General features: G+C 35.4%; 1 protein-coding gene across 1 annotated transcript in view; it reads right to left on the reverse strand.

Annotated features, from left to right (window-relative positions):
* lrp8 (low density lipoprotein receptor-related protein 8, apolipoprotein e receptor) overlaps positions 1 to 14479 on the reverse strand; it is a 183001-nt gene that overhangs the window by 34307 nt on the left and 134215 nt on the right. The window contains exons 9-13 of the mRNA XM_024278627.2: positions 12993 to 13118; positions 7256 to 7427; positions 3229 to 3453; positions 2567 to 2685; positions 621 to 760 (exon numbers count right to left, since the gene is read on the reverse strand). Coding sequence (XP_024134395.1) covers positions 621 to 760; positions 2567 to 2685; positions 3229 to 3453; positions 7256 to 7427; positions 12993 to 13118 — 782 coding nt within the window. The remainder of the gene's footprint in view (positions 1 to 620; positions 761 to 2566; positions 2686 to 3228; positions 3454 to 7255; positions 7428 to 12992; positions 13119 to 14479) is intronic.

Raw genomic sequence — 14479 nt, forward strand, 5'->3', positions numbered from 1 at the left:
AAAAGGCAGGAATATTATTCCAGAATAAATCAACTTAAACCTCAAATAACAATAATAACAATAAAATAAAATTATCTGGAGGGCCGTAGATAACTACCCGGCGGGTCGGATACGGTCCTCTTGACTTTGACACATGTGATTTATCAGGTATTTTATATCTTTTCCCAAATCTTTCTCCAATCTTGAACTGTGCTACACCCTCTAAGAAAAATCCTGTGTTTAATACAGTAAAAACAGCCGTTGCATGTATTAGTCATCAAACGTGTTATTCTTGCAGCATTTCCAGTCCAAAAATAGCACATTTAAAGTCAAAGCCCTCTTAAAGACCCTCGATTTGACTATTTTAAATGAGCATCCGTGATGGAAACATACAGAGAAACAGTTACCTAAAGACACAAACAAGATTTGAGCATCTTTTTAATTTCTTAATGAAGAAACTGCAAGAAAATTAGACTAAAATCATTAAATATTAAACCTCCTTTTGAAGTTTTCAGCCATCAAAGGCAGATTTACCGTCGCTTCTATTTACCACCTCGAGAGGGATTCATGAGATCCGGAGCTGTTGAGGATTTTCCCTATGTCTAAAAGCTCTGTATCCCCGCCTGGCTTCGCCCTCGTACCTCAAAGACGGTGAGGGCGAAGGGGTGTCCTAGATGGTGATGGGAAGACAGCAGCACTTTACGGTTCCCGCCGCTCAGATCCACGCTGGACAGCAGGTGCAGCTTGGAGTCCACCCAATAGAGACGCCTGTTGGACAAATCTGACAAGATGTAGGGGGAGGATGGAACATGAAAAGAATCAGGGGTGAGACGAAGAAAAAAGAAAGAAAGAGAAAAGGAGAGGTCACTCGGTGAAGAAAGGCAGCAGACTGAGAGGTATATGAATGTAATGGCCTCGTAGCTGCACCATCAATCTTCTCCGACGTGACGGCCGAGGCCCTCCGCTGAGAAAACACAGACGCGATTGTAATTTTGCTGTTTGACTTGCCTTGCAGGGAGGGGGGGTATTTGGACCCTTGAGCAAATTCATTAGTTTTGGTCGACCGTCTTTAAAAGATGCTGTTTTACATTCCCATGATGCTCTTTGCATCAGATCTACAGCAGTTTTAAAAGAAGACATTCCAACTCTGTGGTGACAGTCCTGAGGTGAGGAATTTTTTAGACCTTTTTTTGTGTGTTTTTCTCACGATGGAGGACATATTTAAAGAAAATTATGATTTAAAACTGCATTTCTGAGAAATGTCTTTAATTAAATCGCTGAGAATCGGGAGTTGACAAAAAAAAGTTGTTTGAAAAGGTTTGCAGTTGTGATGTAGAAGCTACTACGGCAAGCCGCAAGCTTCCTGCTCTGCTCCATTCTGATGAATCCCCTTGCAGACAAATAGACATACGTTTCTCGTTCAAAACTGTACAACTGGACAGCTCCAATATTGCAACAATACAAACTAAAAATCGGTAAGACACAAACTCCTTAATCTGCTCCATTCGAATACATCTGCTAGTGGACAAATAGATCCATTAAGGTCTTTGTTTTCTTCATTCGAGCTGGTATCTGGTTCAAAACTGGATAGCTCCAATATTTTTTGTTGCACCGGTTAATGTTAGGTTGACAATATGAGGGGCTGTAAGCTAACAGGAAAGCACATAAACAGATGGGGTTGTTTGTAGTGAGTAATGAACATTATAATACACTTTAACTTTGCATGCTTTTAAAATCTTTATCACTTTAAACACCTGGTTAATCCCTTTTGAGGTCACAGAGTTGCTGGAGCCTATCCCAGCTACTATCTATACTGTGCCATTCCATCGCAGGGACTCACATCAATCTTTCCTCTTAAAGAAAACGTTTTCTAAATTTAAATGAAACTTTGTACTTCATACAGACTCATCATTGAACACGTTGTTGAGATACAGTTTGGACTTAAAAACATGTAGTCAGAAAGTATCTTCAGGAAAAGCTGTCCATGTGTTTGTGGCTTCAGACTGAACCTCAAAGTGATTAAAATTGCTATTGTTTCTCCAAAGTACAGAAACAACCCATCATTCTCCTCCCCTGCCTCCAAATCAGTCACCGGCTCTCTATGAAATTTCGATCGAAGGAAAATAATCCCTCCACCCCCCCTGGAGTGCAGTGCAGTCTGGGCCTGCTCCCTCATCTGCTTTATTTTAAAAAGAATTTGTTTTCATACAGATGCACGACACCTCAATTCCACAGAGCGAGGCAGCTGAGGGCTTTTATTCCTCCTCAGGCAAAGGCGACCCAGAGAAATTGGCTGGTGCAGCGGAGGGAGTTGAAAAGGATGACGGGAGGTATCGACAGCACAGAGCGTCTGGCTTATTAATTCGTGGACCCGTGCTTGCTGTTTTGATTGATGAGAGCCAGACCCAAACTGAGCCCGAACAATAAGAGCTTCATCTAACCGCGGCACTCCCAGAACATTTTCCATCCTCGACTCCAGCGCTTTATTTCCCTTCCCTTCAGTATCTCTGCTGATGTCTCTTTCTGTCAAATTCATCACTTCTTTCCCCTTTTTCAAACAAAAAGCGGCTGTAGATGCTTTTCTTACCTAGAGTGATTCCATTGGGCCACTCGATGTGATCAGACACCAGGACTTGTCTGTCCACCCCATTCATGCCAGCTTTTTCGATCTTGGCCTGCTCTCCCCAGTCTGACCAGTACATAAACCTGTGAAAAAAAAACATGCATCTGCATATGTATTTTTAAGACAAAGAATCCAAGAATAACCTCCCAGTAATGCCCTGGGGTGATTTTTCTGTCTAATTTTCCTCTGAGGCTGACTGAAAAAGCCTCCTGGATGATAGCAGACAGTGTGCAGAGCAGCACGAGCTGGGAACTTATGAATATGTTTGTCCAGGAGAAACACGAGAACTCTGTCATTTGCATGTATTTTATGCAAGCCTGGCTTTGTGGAGATGTGAGAAGATTCCCTCGGGGAGCTGGAGAGACATCGCAGTCGATGAGTAGAGAGAAAAATAATAGAAAGAGTTGCGTCGCCTCTCTGAAGAATTGTTGAACTGCTTAATATACCAGATGGCAGAGCAGCAAGACAAACATTTTAATGGTTCTGCAAACTGTTTTAGGTAGTCATTTTATATATTTTTTTTCTATAAAGGAATTCATGTTCACTATTAGGAAATCTTTTTTTGATCAAAATCTTCTTGTCCATCTGTCCAAAACATCATCCATATTGAAACCGTTCTGACTCACCCTTGGTTTGGATCCACCGCGATGGCGCGCGGTTCGCTCAGCTCTGTAGCTATGAGCACTTTCCTCTTCCTGCCGTCTCCCGTGGCGACAGAGATGCTCTTGTTGCCCGAGTCGGTCCAGTAAATGTTCTTATGGACCCAGTCCACAGCCAGACCCTCAGGGGAGTGCAGCGAGTCGATCAGAGTCACCTGCTGCGAGGAGTCACTGGCCTTGTTGATGTAAGCGCTGGGACACAAATAGGACATACATATATTTATTTACATGTTTTCAAAGACTTTTAATGTTATTATTAGTTTTTTATTTACATGAATATAAAAAAGAAAATAAATTTTTACATTTAATTTAATTTCTTAAAAAAAGATATTTATTGTTTGTTTTTATTTGTTTTTTATGAAAAATGAAGAGTTTTTACATTTAATTAATTTTTTAAATAAAACATATTTTTAATCTTTATTTACATTTTTTAAATAACAAACAAAAACAGAGTGACAGCTTTTTAATTGAATTTTATTTTTTAAAATAAAAAGTTTTTTAATATTCATTTATCGTTTTACTTTTTTCACTTTTTATTTTGATTTTCAGATATTATACATATAAAAAAGGAGAGACAGCTTTTTTAATTAAGGTATTTCTTTTATTTATTTTCATTTATCGTTTCACTTTTTTATTTTCATTTTTTTTAAATAATATGAATATAAAAAAGAAAATAAAGCTTTTAAAAATGTATTTTATTTTATTTATATTTATTCTGTTATTTACATTTATTTTTTTCATTTTTTTAATAACAACTATAAAAAGGAGAAATATAAAATATAATTAATTTATTTAAATGAATACATCAAATATTTATTTATATTTTACTTTTTTATGATTAACACTTTTTATTTTATTTTATTTTTTTAATGATATAAATGTAAAAAGAGATATAATTTTTTTAACTAAATTTTATATATATTGTTACATTTTTACATTTTTCAGTTTTTTACTTCCTTTTTTAAATAAACATAAATATTTTTAAAAGGAATTTTTTTTTTTTTTAATGAAAAAAAAAAATCACAATTAAGAGGGCAATTTTTTTAAATCCATTTTTCTGACCGCATCTTTGCCGGCACTCACAGAGAATTTAGTCATTTTCTAAAAAAAATTTGTAAAATAAATATGTTTGTAAAATTTCACTTTTTATTACATTTTTTAACAAGAGTAAAACATAATTTTGGCCCAAAGTGAGGATTGACGAGTTCATGGAGTGAGGGATGATGAAGAGATGAAATCTTCCTGATAATCACCAGTTCTACCGTTTGGCTCTTCCTTTCCAAGTGTGTATTGGGAACGCTGCAGCTGCATAACTGACAGAGAATCCAGAAAGGAGGTTCCTGTCTTTAGTTTTATGCCTCAGGGTGTGAAACATAAATCCAACACCTGTCTCCCACAGGGGGAAACTGAAGTGAGGGCTGGAGCAAAGTGGAGGAAATCTCTCCTTTTATTGATGAGACAGAGGGCCATCTCTGATCTGAAGGGAAGCGACTCTGAGGGAAAGACAATTGTCTTTTTTTTTCTCCCCACACAGTGAAAACCCACCACTTTGTGTTAATCCCAAACCAGATCTTAATCTCATCCCAGAGTGAAATACTGGAGAATACTGGAAAAAACAGAAGCTAGTGTGGACATTGAAGTAATAAAAACTTTTTATGAGTTGATTTTTTTTCTTGTTTTGCGTTTTCCTGATGGTACTAGGCATACAGCAAATAAAAGTTGATACATTTCCATCAATCTAGGTGTTAAAATTGTAAATAGTACAAAAAATTGGCAAGGACCAACAGAGAGCACTTTTAAAGTCCCATCTGTAGAGGTCAACAGCCAAAAAAAGTTGATTTAGAGCTTGGTTACCCTTCAGTTTAATTTGATTTTAAAGATCAGGAAGACAATGTTGCATCCAGATAAGGATGTTTCCTTCTTTCAGCAGAAGTTACAGGCTGAACTTCAAGTCCTTCAGTTGAACTTGAACCAGCATAAAGTGAGAAACACTGCAGGTTAATCTCACTAATCGTGTGTTTGGTTAAGCAAGAGCTTCCTGAAAGTAAATGTAGAGGAACTCCTCATTTATATTCAAGGAAAACAAACCCTAAAATAAACCACGGAGAGGATCAATATTTAATGACGTCCTAGAGAGAAAGTGTAAAACTAAATTACATCAATAAAATTTGACCATTATGGTTTCAATATGTGGCAGCATCCGCAAGTAAACATCAGATTTGACTAGAGTAAATCCTCTGTAACATGAGATTGGGATTGTGCAAACACAAAGTTAACTGCTTATGCTACACAACAATAAACATACCAACATATCTCACTAAATGACATATCTTATTTTGGCTATATGTTACTTTTACTTTGTTTCAGAATGATAATTAAGAAAAACACCCCCAAAACAAAACTAGATATATAGCATTATCTGTAACAATGCAAGTGTGAATGCTAGAAACTGAATGTGGCTGCTAAAGACACCAGAGCAGTTAGCTGAAAATGCTGAAGCTGAAAACTTGCTAAAATGTTTGCAAAATTACAAATAAGAAAAAAAACTGGAAACGTGTCTAAATTACCCAGAAACAGCTAGCAAAATGCTAAAATGTTAGCTAAACTCCACATTAACTAAAAACTGGAAACATGTTTAAGCTAGCAAAAACAAAACAGCTAGCATAATGCTAAAATGTTAGCTTAACTCCAAATTAGCTAAAATACTTGAAACATGTCTAAGTTAGCAAAAAAAACCAAAAAAAACCCAGCTAGCATAATGCTCTCACATTAGCTTGACTCCTAATTTGCCTAAAAAACTGGAAACATTTCTAAATTAGCCAAAAACAGCTAGCATAATGCTAAAATGTTAGCTAAACTCCAAAATTAGCCAAAAAAATGGAAACGTGTCTAAATTAGCAAAAAAAAAAAAAAAACAGCTAGCATCATGCAAAAATGTTAGCTAAACTGCAAATCAGCCAAAATACTGGAAAGATATCTAAGTTAGAAAAAAAAAACATCTAGCATAATGCTCACACATTAGCTTAACTCCAAATTTGCGTAAAAAACTGAAAACATTTCCAAATTAGCCAAAAACAGCTAGCATAATGCCAAAATGTTAGTGAAACTCCAAATTAGGCAAAAAAAACTGGAAACATGCATAAATTAGCAAAAAAACAAACAAACAAACAAAAAACAAACAAAAAAAACCAGCTAGCCTAATGCTGACACGCTGGCTTAACTCGAAATTTGCGTAAAAAACTGGAAACATTTCTAAATTAGCCAAAAACAGCCAGCATGTTGTTGAAAATAAAATCTAAATGCCAAATTAACCTAAAAACTCAGTGGTTGCTGAAAATTTAACATTTTGAATGGCGTCTCTAGCTGAAAGTATGCAGAAATTCACAAGTTTGAAAGTTTGTGAAAGATTTTACCAATTTCTCGTTCCTTTCACTACAGTGTGAATGCCCTAAACTGTTCACACAACTAGCTGTGTGCTACACACATTTATCTACAGCTTTGAAAATAGAGTTCACCATGAAGAATGACTTAATTTGTCCTTTCCTTGTCACAAACCCTGGAGTGCAGTTTCCCTGACCAAATTTAGAAGGAAAAAACCACGTGTGAGTGTGTTTGTGTGTGAGTAATGATTGTGATTATTGAGGCAGTGAAATTAGTGGGAGCATATGGCTCAACGAGGATGATAGAAGGCCCCTCCATCTACCTGCCAGCCATCACACACACATGTGTCGATGTGTGTGAAGGACAAACAGCTCCGCCCTTTGCCATCAGTCAAACGACACGGCCCACCAGGTGAGTGTGAAGCCGTGACAGGACAGGTACAGATAATGATCGATCGGCTGATGAAGGCTCTAAACTTCAGAGGGACCTGTGCATCATCATCATCATCTGTGAAATTAACTAGAAGATATTTTTCTCTTTCCGGTAGAAAAGAGGCTGACCGATGATGCAGTTTTCACTTCTGTGCGGCACAAACACCGGCGTGTTTGTTTACCTGTATATCTTACGGTGATACAGATCACACCAGAACATCTTGTTGGTGGACACGTCCACGTCCAGCGCCACGGCGTTCTTCAGGGTGGGGACGACCTGCGTGTACTCGCTCCTGAGCAGGTCGATGCGGCGGATCTCGTGGCGGTTGGTAAACATCAGGTACGGACTGTTTCCTAATGATGAGAGGGGTAGGATATGCATCATGATTATTAATGAGCTGATGCTTCTTTTTCTTTATGTATATAGACTGTATTTAATATTAGATTATGGAGGTCAGGGAAGCCTTGAGGCTCAGGAGGAAGGAAAGAGATTTTCAGAATGTTTTGACTAAAATGTTCATGTTGTTTCACAGAAATAGAAGCGACATTTAACATGTTAATGACACCTTAATAGCAAGGTAAAATCCACTTTTTAATCATATAGTTATTAGCAATTATGGGGAAGCCAATTATCCAATAATTATTTAAAGGGAACATTAGCTTATTTCAAAAAGACATATTTCCCTCGCACAAAGTATTATATATGTTATGAAATATTCTACAAACCTTAAGTGAGACATTATAAGATATAAACCTTTTTTTACATATCTGGAAATGTGTTGGCATTTTATAATATCATAAATATTTGAAAGAATGGCCTCACAGAAAGAGCAAAAGCAGATTCACCGCTTTCAAAGTTAATCTTTCATTATAAATGAGGAAGGGATCATTTGCAGTTCCACTCTTAGAGAGCTTTTTTTTTTTTTTTTTTTTTTACAGAATTACCTCTTCACCAGCTGTTTTAGTGCAATAGATAATCTATTCAAAAAGGCAGTAATTCAAGAGGACCACATCGCAGCAGCTCTGTGCCGCATCAGTATGTGAAGGCAAAGCTGAGGGATGAAGCATTCGCTCTGACTAGACTAGCTGACCACATTTTGTGATTTTTGGGCAGCTGTTACACATATGTAAGATTTAATCAAATTCAACTGTGTTGTCAGTACACGTCTATAAGAAAATAGAGGTTCAGAAGTGCATAATAAAATGTAAAAATTCTGTTTTATTTTATATTTCTGTCATGTAGTTGACAGTTTTAAAGTCCTCTTTTAAAGTTTTTAAAGTAAATCAAAAACTCAAAAGTCTCATTTTTTTAGGACATAGTTTCTGCAGAGCGGCAGAAGTTCTTTGGAAATTTTTCAAGATTCCTTCAGTTTATTATGATTAACAGTATCCACAGAATACACAGGTGGGACAAAATGCTGTTCCTCACTAGTATGTCAGTGCAAAGGAAAGATATAGCAATGAGATGAAGAAAAAAGGAATAAAATACCAATAAAATAGAAACCAGCAAGCCCCTCCCAATTGAACAATTAGCGGTGCAACAAAAATCGGGAGCAACAAAGAAAACGTACAGTTTTGAGCCAGATCTCAGCTCAGACGAGGAAAACAAAGACGATCATGGATCTATTTGTCTGCAATTACCTAATTATTTATGTACTTTTACTGATTTATGTCTGCTTATTTTATTTATTTATATGTCTGGTTATTTATACCTGTTTTTTATTTATTTATTCATTTTTTAATCTATTTCACTCCTTTTACATTTTAACTCCAGTGTTCTTCCTTGAGTTATATCTTGTTCTTTGTTTTTAAATGTCATTTTGTTTTATGTAAGCACTTTGAGTGAAATTGTTTTTTGGAAAGGTGCAGTACAAATAAAGTTTGATTTGATTTGATTTGATCCACGTCACATTTGTGAGACCGTAAAGTGTCATCTTCATCTTTAATTCTAGAGAAAACAATATATTATTTCAAAATCTGAAATAAGAAAGAAAGCAATTTAAAAAAAGTATAGAAAAGGCAACGTCTGTGTTTGTGGACGTAAAAAAGTATGATAAAAATGTCAGTGTTCATAATTGTGGTATTTCTTTTGTTTGTTTTTATACATTTTTTTTATCAAAGGTTTGATTGTTTTTCTGATGTGAAGCAATAATTTAAATAAAAAAAAAAAACAGTCAAAAATATAATTTTTTAAAATATACTTGAGTAAATAAAAGTTTGGGGGATTTTTTTTAAGCTCTGCACACTGAGGGTGAATGAGTAAGTCTGTCTCCAATAACAGACTTTATATTTGACAGAAATAATTTGAAAAACTTTATTGGTAAAACTGTTTTCATACTTTTATTGGAAAAGTTTCCTGATTGACTGTAGCGCTCCCTGGCTTGTGGTGAAATTAAAATGAGCTTTTGCTTCAAACACAATCAATTTAGGTTGTTGTCTGCACAGTATAATAAAGTGGAAACTTTATTTTAAAACAAATTGTTTCAGGTTATAATGATATTTTATTTCACTTTGTCTCTTCAATTTCAGGCAGTAGAAAATTGTTTTTTTTTTCTTTAGTCAGTCAAAACCTCCCAGATTTTATTTATTTTATTTTTTACGTGAAGGTTCCTTACTTGATTCTAAACACGTTCCCTTTTCGGCACTCTTGACACAAAATAAAATCCCACTCCAGTCCTTGTATAAAACATATACGGCCACATTTCTACATTTCTGCTCCTGTTAGGATGAAATAATTTCCCCCTGACTAGATTTGTAGCCATAAATCTCAGCAGATGAGAGAGACGGAATGGAACGGAGCTGGAAAGAGACAGGGAGATGAAAATGTGATGAATACAGGCGCTGTCACGGAGGAATGAAGAGTGAGAGGATGTAATTAGAGGAGGGGAAAATAACATATCAGCTGACAGAGGGGTTAGAAACTCAGTCGGTGAAGTGAAGGGAGAAAACAGGGCGGAAGAAATACATGGATATGAGTTAAAAAAGCTCCAAGTTGACATTTGAGGAAAAATAAAAATCTATTTAATATTTATTTAAATCTAATGCAGCAACAGGCTGAAATAATAAAAAAGAGATGTTTCTCCCAAAAAAGTCTTAATCTGAAGAAGCACCTCAGGGATGCTCCTCCATGCTAACCAATTAAGATCACCTTGATATGATAAATACGGGCTGGGGGGGCGCTGTAGGTACCGCCAAAACACGGATTTGGTTTGCACCTTAGTAGATATTTATGCTAGGAAAAGCAAAATCCCAAAATGATGAGAAACTCTGCAGCTTCAGGGACTTTGTCAAGACTGTATGGAGCCACATGGGGGTGTAATAATGGAGGGGCTGTTTCAGGGGCAGTGGAATGTGAGAAGCAAAGCCAGCAGAAGATGACCTGGTTTTTCTGAGGCATAAAATTGAAGATGACACACTTCTTGCATTTATTAAACAAGGCTGCATTTATTTTGAAAAATAAGGAGAAATGGCAGAGATGTGCAGATTGAGATCACTGATTGAAGTAACCTTGTTATTTGCACGTCATCTAACTTGTTGTAGATCAGGAAGATTCTGATTTCTTCTGTGGGATTTTCAAGCTGTAAATCAAATACAGGTTTTGTCAATTCCTAAAAATAATATTTAGCTTTTATTTAAGAACTGTTTTAGGAGAAATTGTAATTTAGACACATTTTTGTCCTTTTTTCCCCACCAAATGGCAACATGAAAGATGGAAAAAAGTAAGTTTTAAATATTGTACTTGTGAGTTAAGTTTCAACTCACCATTTGATGATCACTAGCTTAAAAGCCAATTTGCGAAATTGTGTGATAGTATGTTACAGCTGTGTCCGCATTAGAGAATAAAGTAGTAAAATAATGAATAGTCATACAATTATTTTAAAAAAATCAACTTTTATATTATAAATTTCACACGTTTTACACATCTTAAAATTATAAAATGTAATGTTGAAATATTAATTTATAAAGACGATTCTCAATTTAAAAATATAATTTTGGCTTTTTTCTCATAATTTTACAACTTTTTAGAATAAAGTTTTTTATGTTTTTCTCATAATTTTATGGCTTTTCTTAAAATAAGGTTTTGAAAGCTTTGTCATAATTTTAAAACTTTTTTAAAATATATTTTTTTACTTTTTCTTCATTATTTTACAACTTTTTTAACAATAAAATTTTGACTGTTTTTTCCAAAATTTCAAAACTTTTTTAAAATACAAATTTTGAAATTTTCTTATTATTTTTTGACTTTTAAAAAAATAAATTCTGCCTTTTTTGTCATTATTTTATGACTTTTTTAAAATAGAAATTTGACTGTTTTTCTCCATAATTTTACAACTTTTTCAAAATAAAAAAAATAACTTTTTTGTTATAATTTTATGACTTTTTTTAAAATAAAAATTTAAAAAAGTATGTTTTACGACTTTTCCTAAAATAAAATTTTTACTTGTTTTCATAATTTATAACTTTTTAAAAATAACATTATGACTTTTTCTTATGATTTTATGACTTTATTTTCATAAAATTTTGACATTTCTCTTATAAATTTAGGATTGTTTTCTGATACAATTTTCAGATATTTTCTCACAATTTTATGTCTTTATTTTCATAAAATTTGAGCATTTTTCTCCTAAAATTCCCAATTTTGTCTTTTAACTGTTTGACTTCATTTTCATACAATTTTGAAAATGTTCCTATAATTTTACGATTTTATTATAATAACATTTCCAATTTTGTCTCATAATTTTAAGAATTTATTTAAATAAATATTCAACTTTTTTATCATAATTTTACAATATGATATACATATTTAATCTTTTTGGTGGCCCTATTAATCCGTCACACTGGATTACTCTCTCTGTTCAATCCCTGTTTGTTCTTGTTGGTTTTTGCACATAAAAGCAAATAACAAAATATTAGTACAATCTCTCATTTTCTAATTTGTAAATCCCCTAAATATCTACTAATATGATTTATTTAAACTATTCCTTCGTATTCATAAGTCACCTGCACAAGGGCGGAGCTCTCTGTCTCAAAAAGGTTCAGAGAGACATCCAGCAATCAATTTTTATGCCACTTAGTTCAGGAGTGATGACATATTTTCTGCTTTAAGTACTCTCATTACCAGACCAGTTTACCTCATAATGACTTTACCAAAGGCCATAATTACTTATTAGACTCTCTGTCTGCTTCTTATCCTTCAGCAAAGTTAATTCATCGTGTAAGTCGGGCATTTTAAAGCACCGTTTAAACCTTTAAAGGACAGACGTGAACTGATATTTTCTATTAGTTTTTAATCTTCCTTTTTATTAGTGCTTTGATAAGTCCTTACACAGCTAAAGTCAAAACAGGAGTCATGCATTTTATATTTATACTCAATACTTGCACACAAAGCAATGAAACAGAATCTCTGTTGATCCTCGAGTGTTACAAAAATCACTCATAGTTTTGGGTTGAAGTCAAAATCGTTTTAATTGGACCAACAGCCGATTTCATGGCAATGAGAGACTCCTCCAGCTGCATCTCTTGGGGGCAGGGATTCATTTTCATTCAGAACACCGCTCCCCGCTCTCTGTAGACCAACAAAGGTTACAAACCCTGCCTGAGCCCCGCTGCGAGTGCAGGCCCATTTCTCACACGACATCGTTCTGTTGATAGTCCTCAGACGGCTGCAAACTTGTGGTTAGTGAGAAAAAAGACGGCAAATATTTGTCTTTGCACAGATTGCTGTGCAAGCCGTGCATACAAAGGAACAGCCACACAGTGTGAGAGCAGCATAGAACGTCACATGGTAGTTAGGGTGCTGGAATTATGGGTAATTGGTGTTTATATAAGACGAGACGTTAAAGTGTGATTTCTGCTCAGTATATGTGCAGTTTGGTGAGAAAATCTACCAGAGACGGCGCGTTGCCAGTTAATGCTCACCCACGGCTTTGCAGGTCTTGGAGGCAGGGTCCATCTCGTAGCCTTCGTAGCACTCGCACTTGTAATCGCCTTTGTAGTTGATGCAGATTTGACTGCAGGCGTCTGGATTCTCACACTCGTCTATGTCTGTGAACCAAGTGGATCAAATTAGAGGCGTTTATCGCCGTTTTCAAACATTTGTTGAATAAATTAACGAGCAAATTCAGAATACTGAGTCGGCAGAAACTGATGTCTTCATCTTTTAATAAGGTAGACTGTGTGTTAATTACTTGTGTTAGCAAACATACAAACTGCTAGCACACCGAATAAAAATTAACCAAAGATGTTTACATACTAATTGGTGCAAAATAAAACTTTAAGTGTCACATTTGGAAAATGATAATGTTTTATGGACATAAAAGTATGCCTATATTACTAAGCAGTACGTAGTTCTAGTAGATTACAGAGATGAATGGCTCAAAACAAGTTGAAATCACCAAAATTGACAGAACATTTAGTAATAAATATGGCTTGGAATCCTGTTGAATTGTGTTATGTTGTTAAACACTGGATCTTTGCAACTATGGCTGTTTGATCGATCAGTCTCTGTTTGGATGATTATGTCTGTAAGACGTTTAAAAACTCTTGAACCAAACGAGCTAACGGATCAACCTGGAATCCAGATCCATGGTCTGTTAGCAAGCAAAGCTAAATGTGTGGAAACGTTACGTGTGCAAGCTTCAGCTACACATTCTCACTCCCAACTCGTCATATTTGGACGTGTGGTTCGTGCCTCCTCCGCATCATTATTTGGGTCAATCAATCACTTTATTTATATAACACTTTTCATCAACTTTGGTGTCATACTCAAGGTGTTAAACAAAAAGACATATATAAACATTGGTTAGAACATAAGAAGTTGTAAAACACAGTAGATAAAAGAAACAATAATAGAACAAAGGTGAAAATAGAAAACAACAGAAACACTGTGGCTACAATTTTAATTTTGCATGCTGGCTGATCCTTTTTGACGTAATGGATGTTCCCGTTAAACCACAGGTCCCCGACCTTTGGGACGCGGTACCGGATGAGATAACAGACGCGGAATCGGTACCAGGTTAGGGTTACTGTACCGGTCTGGTCTGTGTCCCAAGAGTCGGGGACCCCTGAGTAGCCGGGTACCAAGCAGCCCTCGAACCGGTATTGGTATTGGTGGCTTAGAGGTTGGGGACCCCGTCAAAAAACGACGAGTTGGGGACACCAAACTCAAATTTTAGCCACAGTGTCTCTGTTGTTTCTACTTTCTATTTCACGTCTGTTTTGTTGTCATTGATGTGGAGGAGGCCCGAACCATACGTCTAAATATGAGGAGTTGGGAGTGAGAATGCGTTGGTTTGAGACATACATCGTCATAGGACTATGGGTATTATCCCGCTTATACCATGGTCTTTACAAAATAAATAAACATTTAATCAATATTTAGTACTTTATTCTTGTTATTTCTTTGG

This window comes from Oryzias melastigma, linkage group LG4 (genome assembly GCF_002922805.2).
Source record: "Oryzias melastigma strain HK-1 linkage group LG4, ASM292280v2, whole genome shotgun sequence".
NCBI lineage: Eukaryota > Metazoa > Chordata > Actinopteri > Beloniformes > Adrianichthyidae > Oryzias > Oryzias melastigma.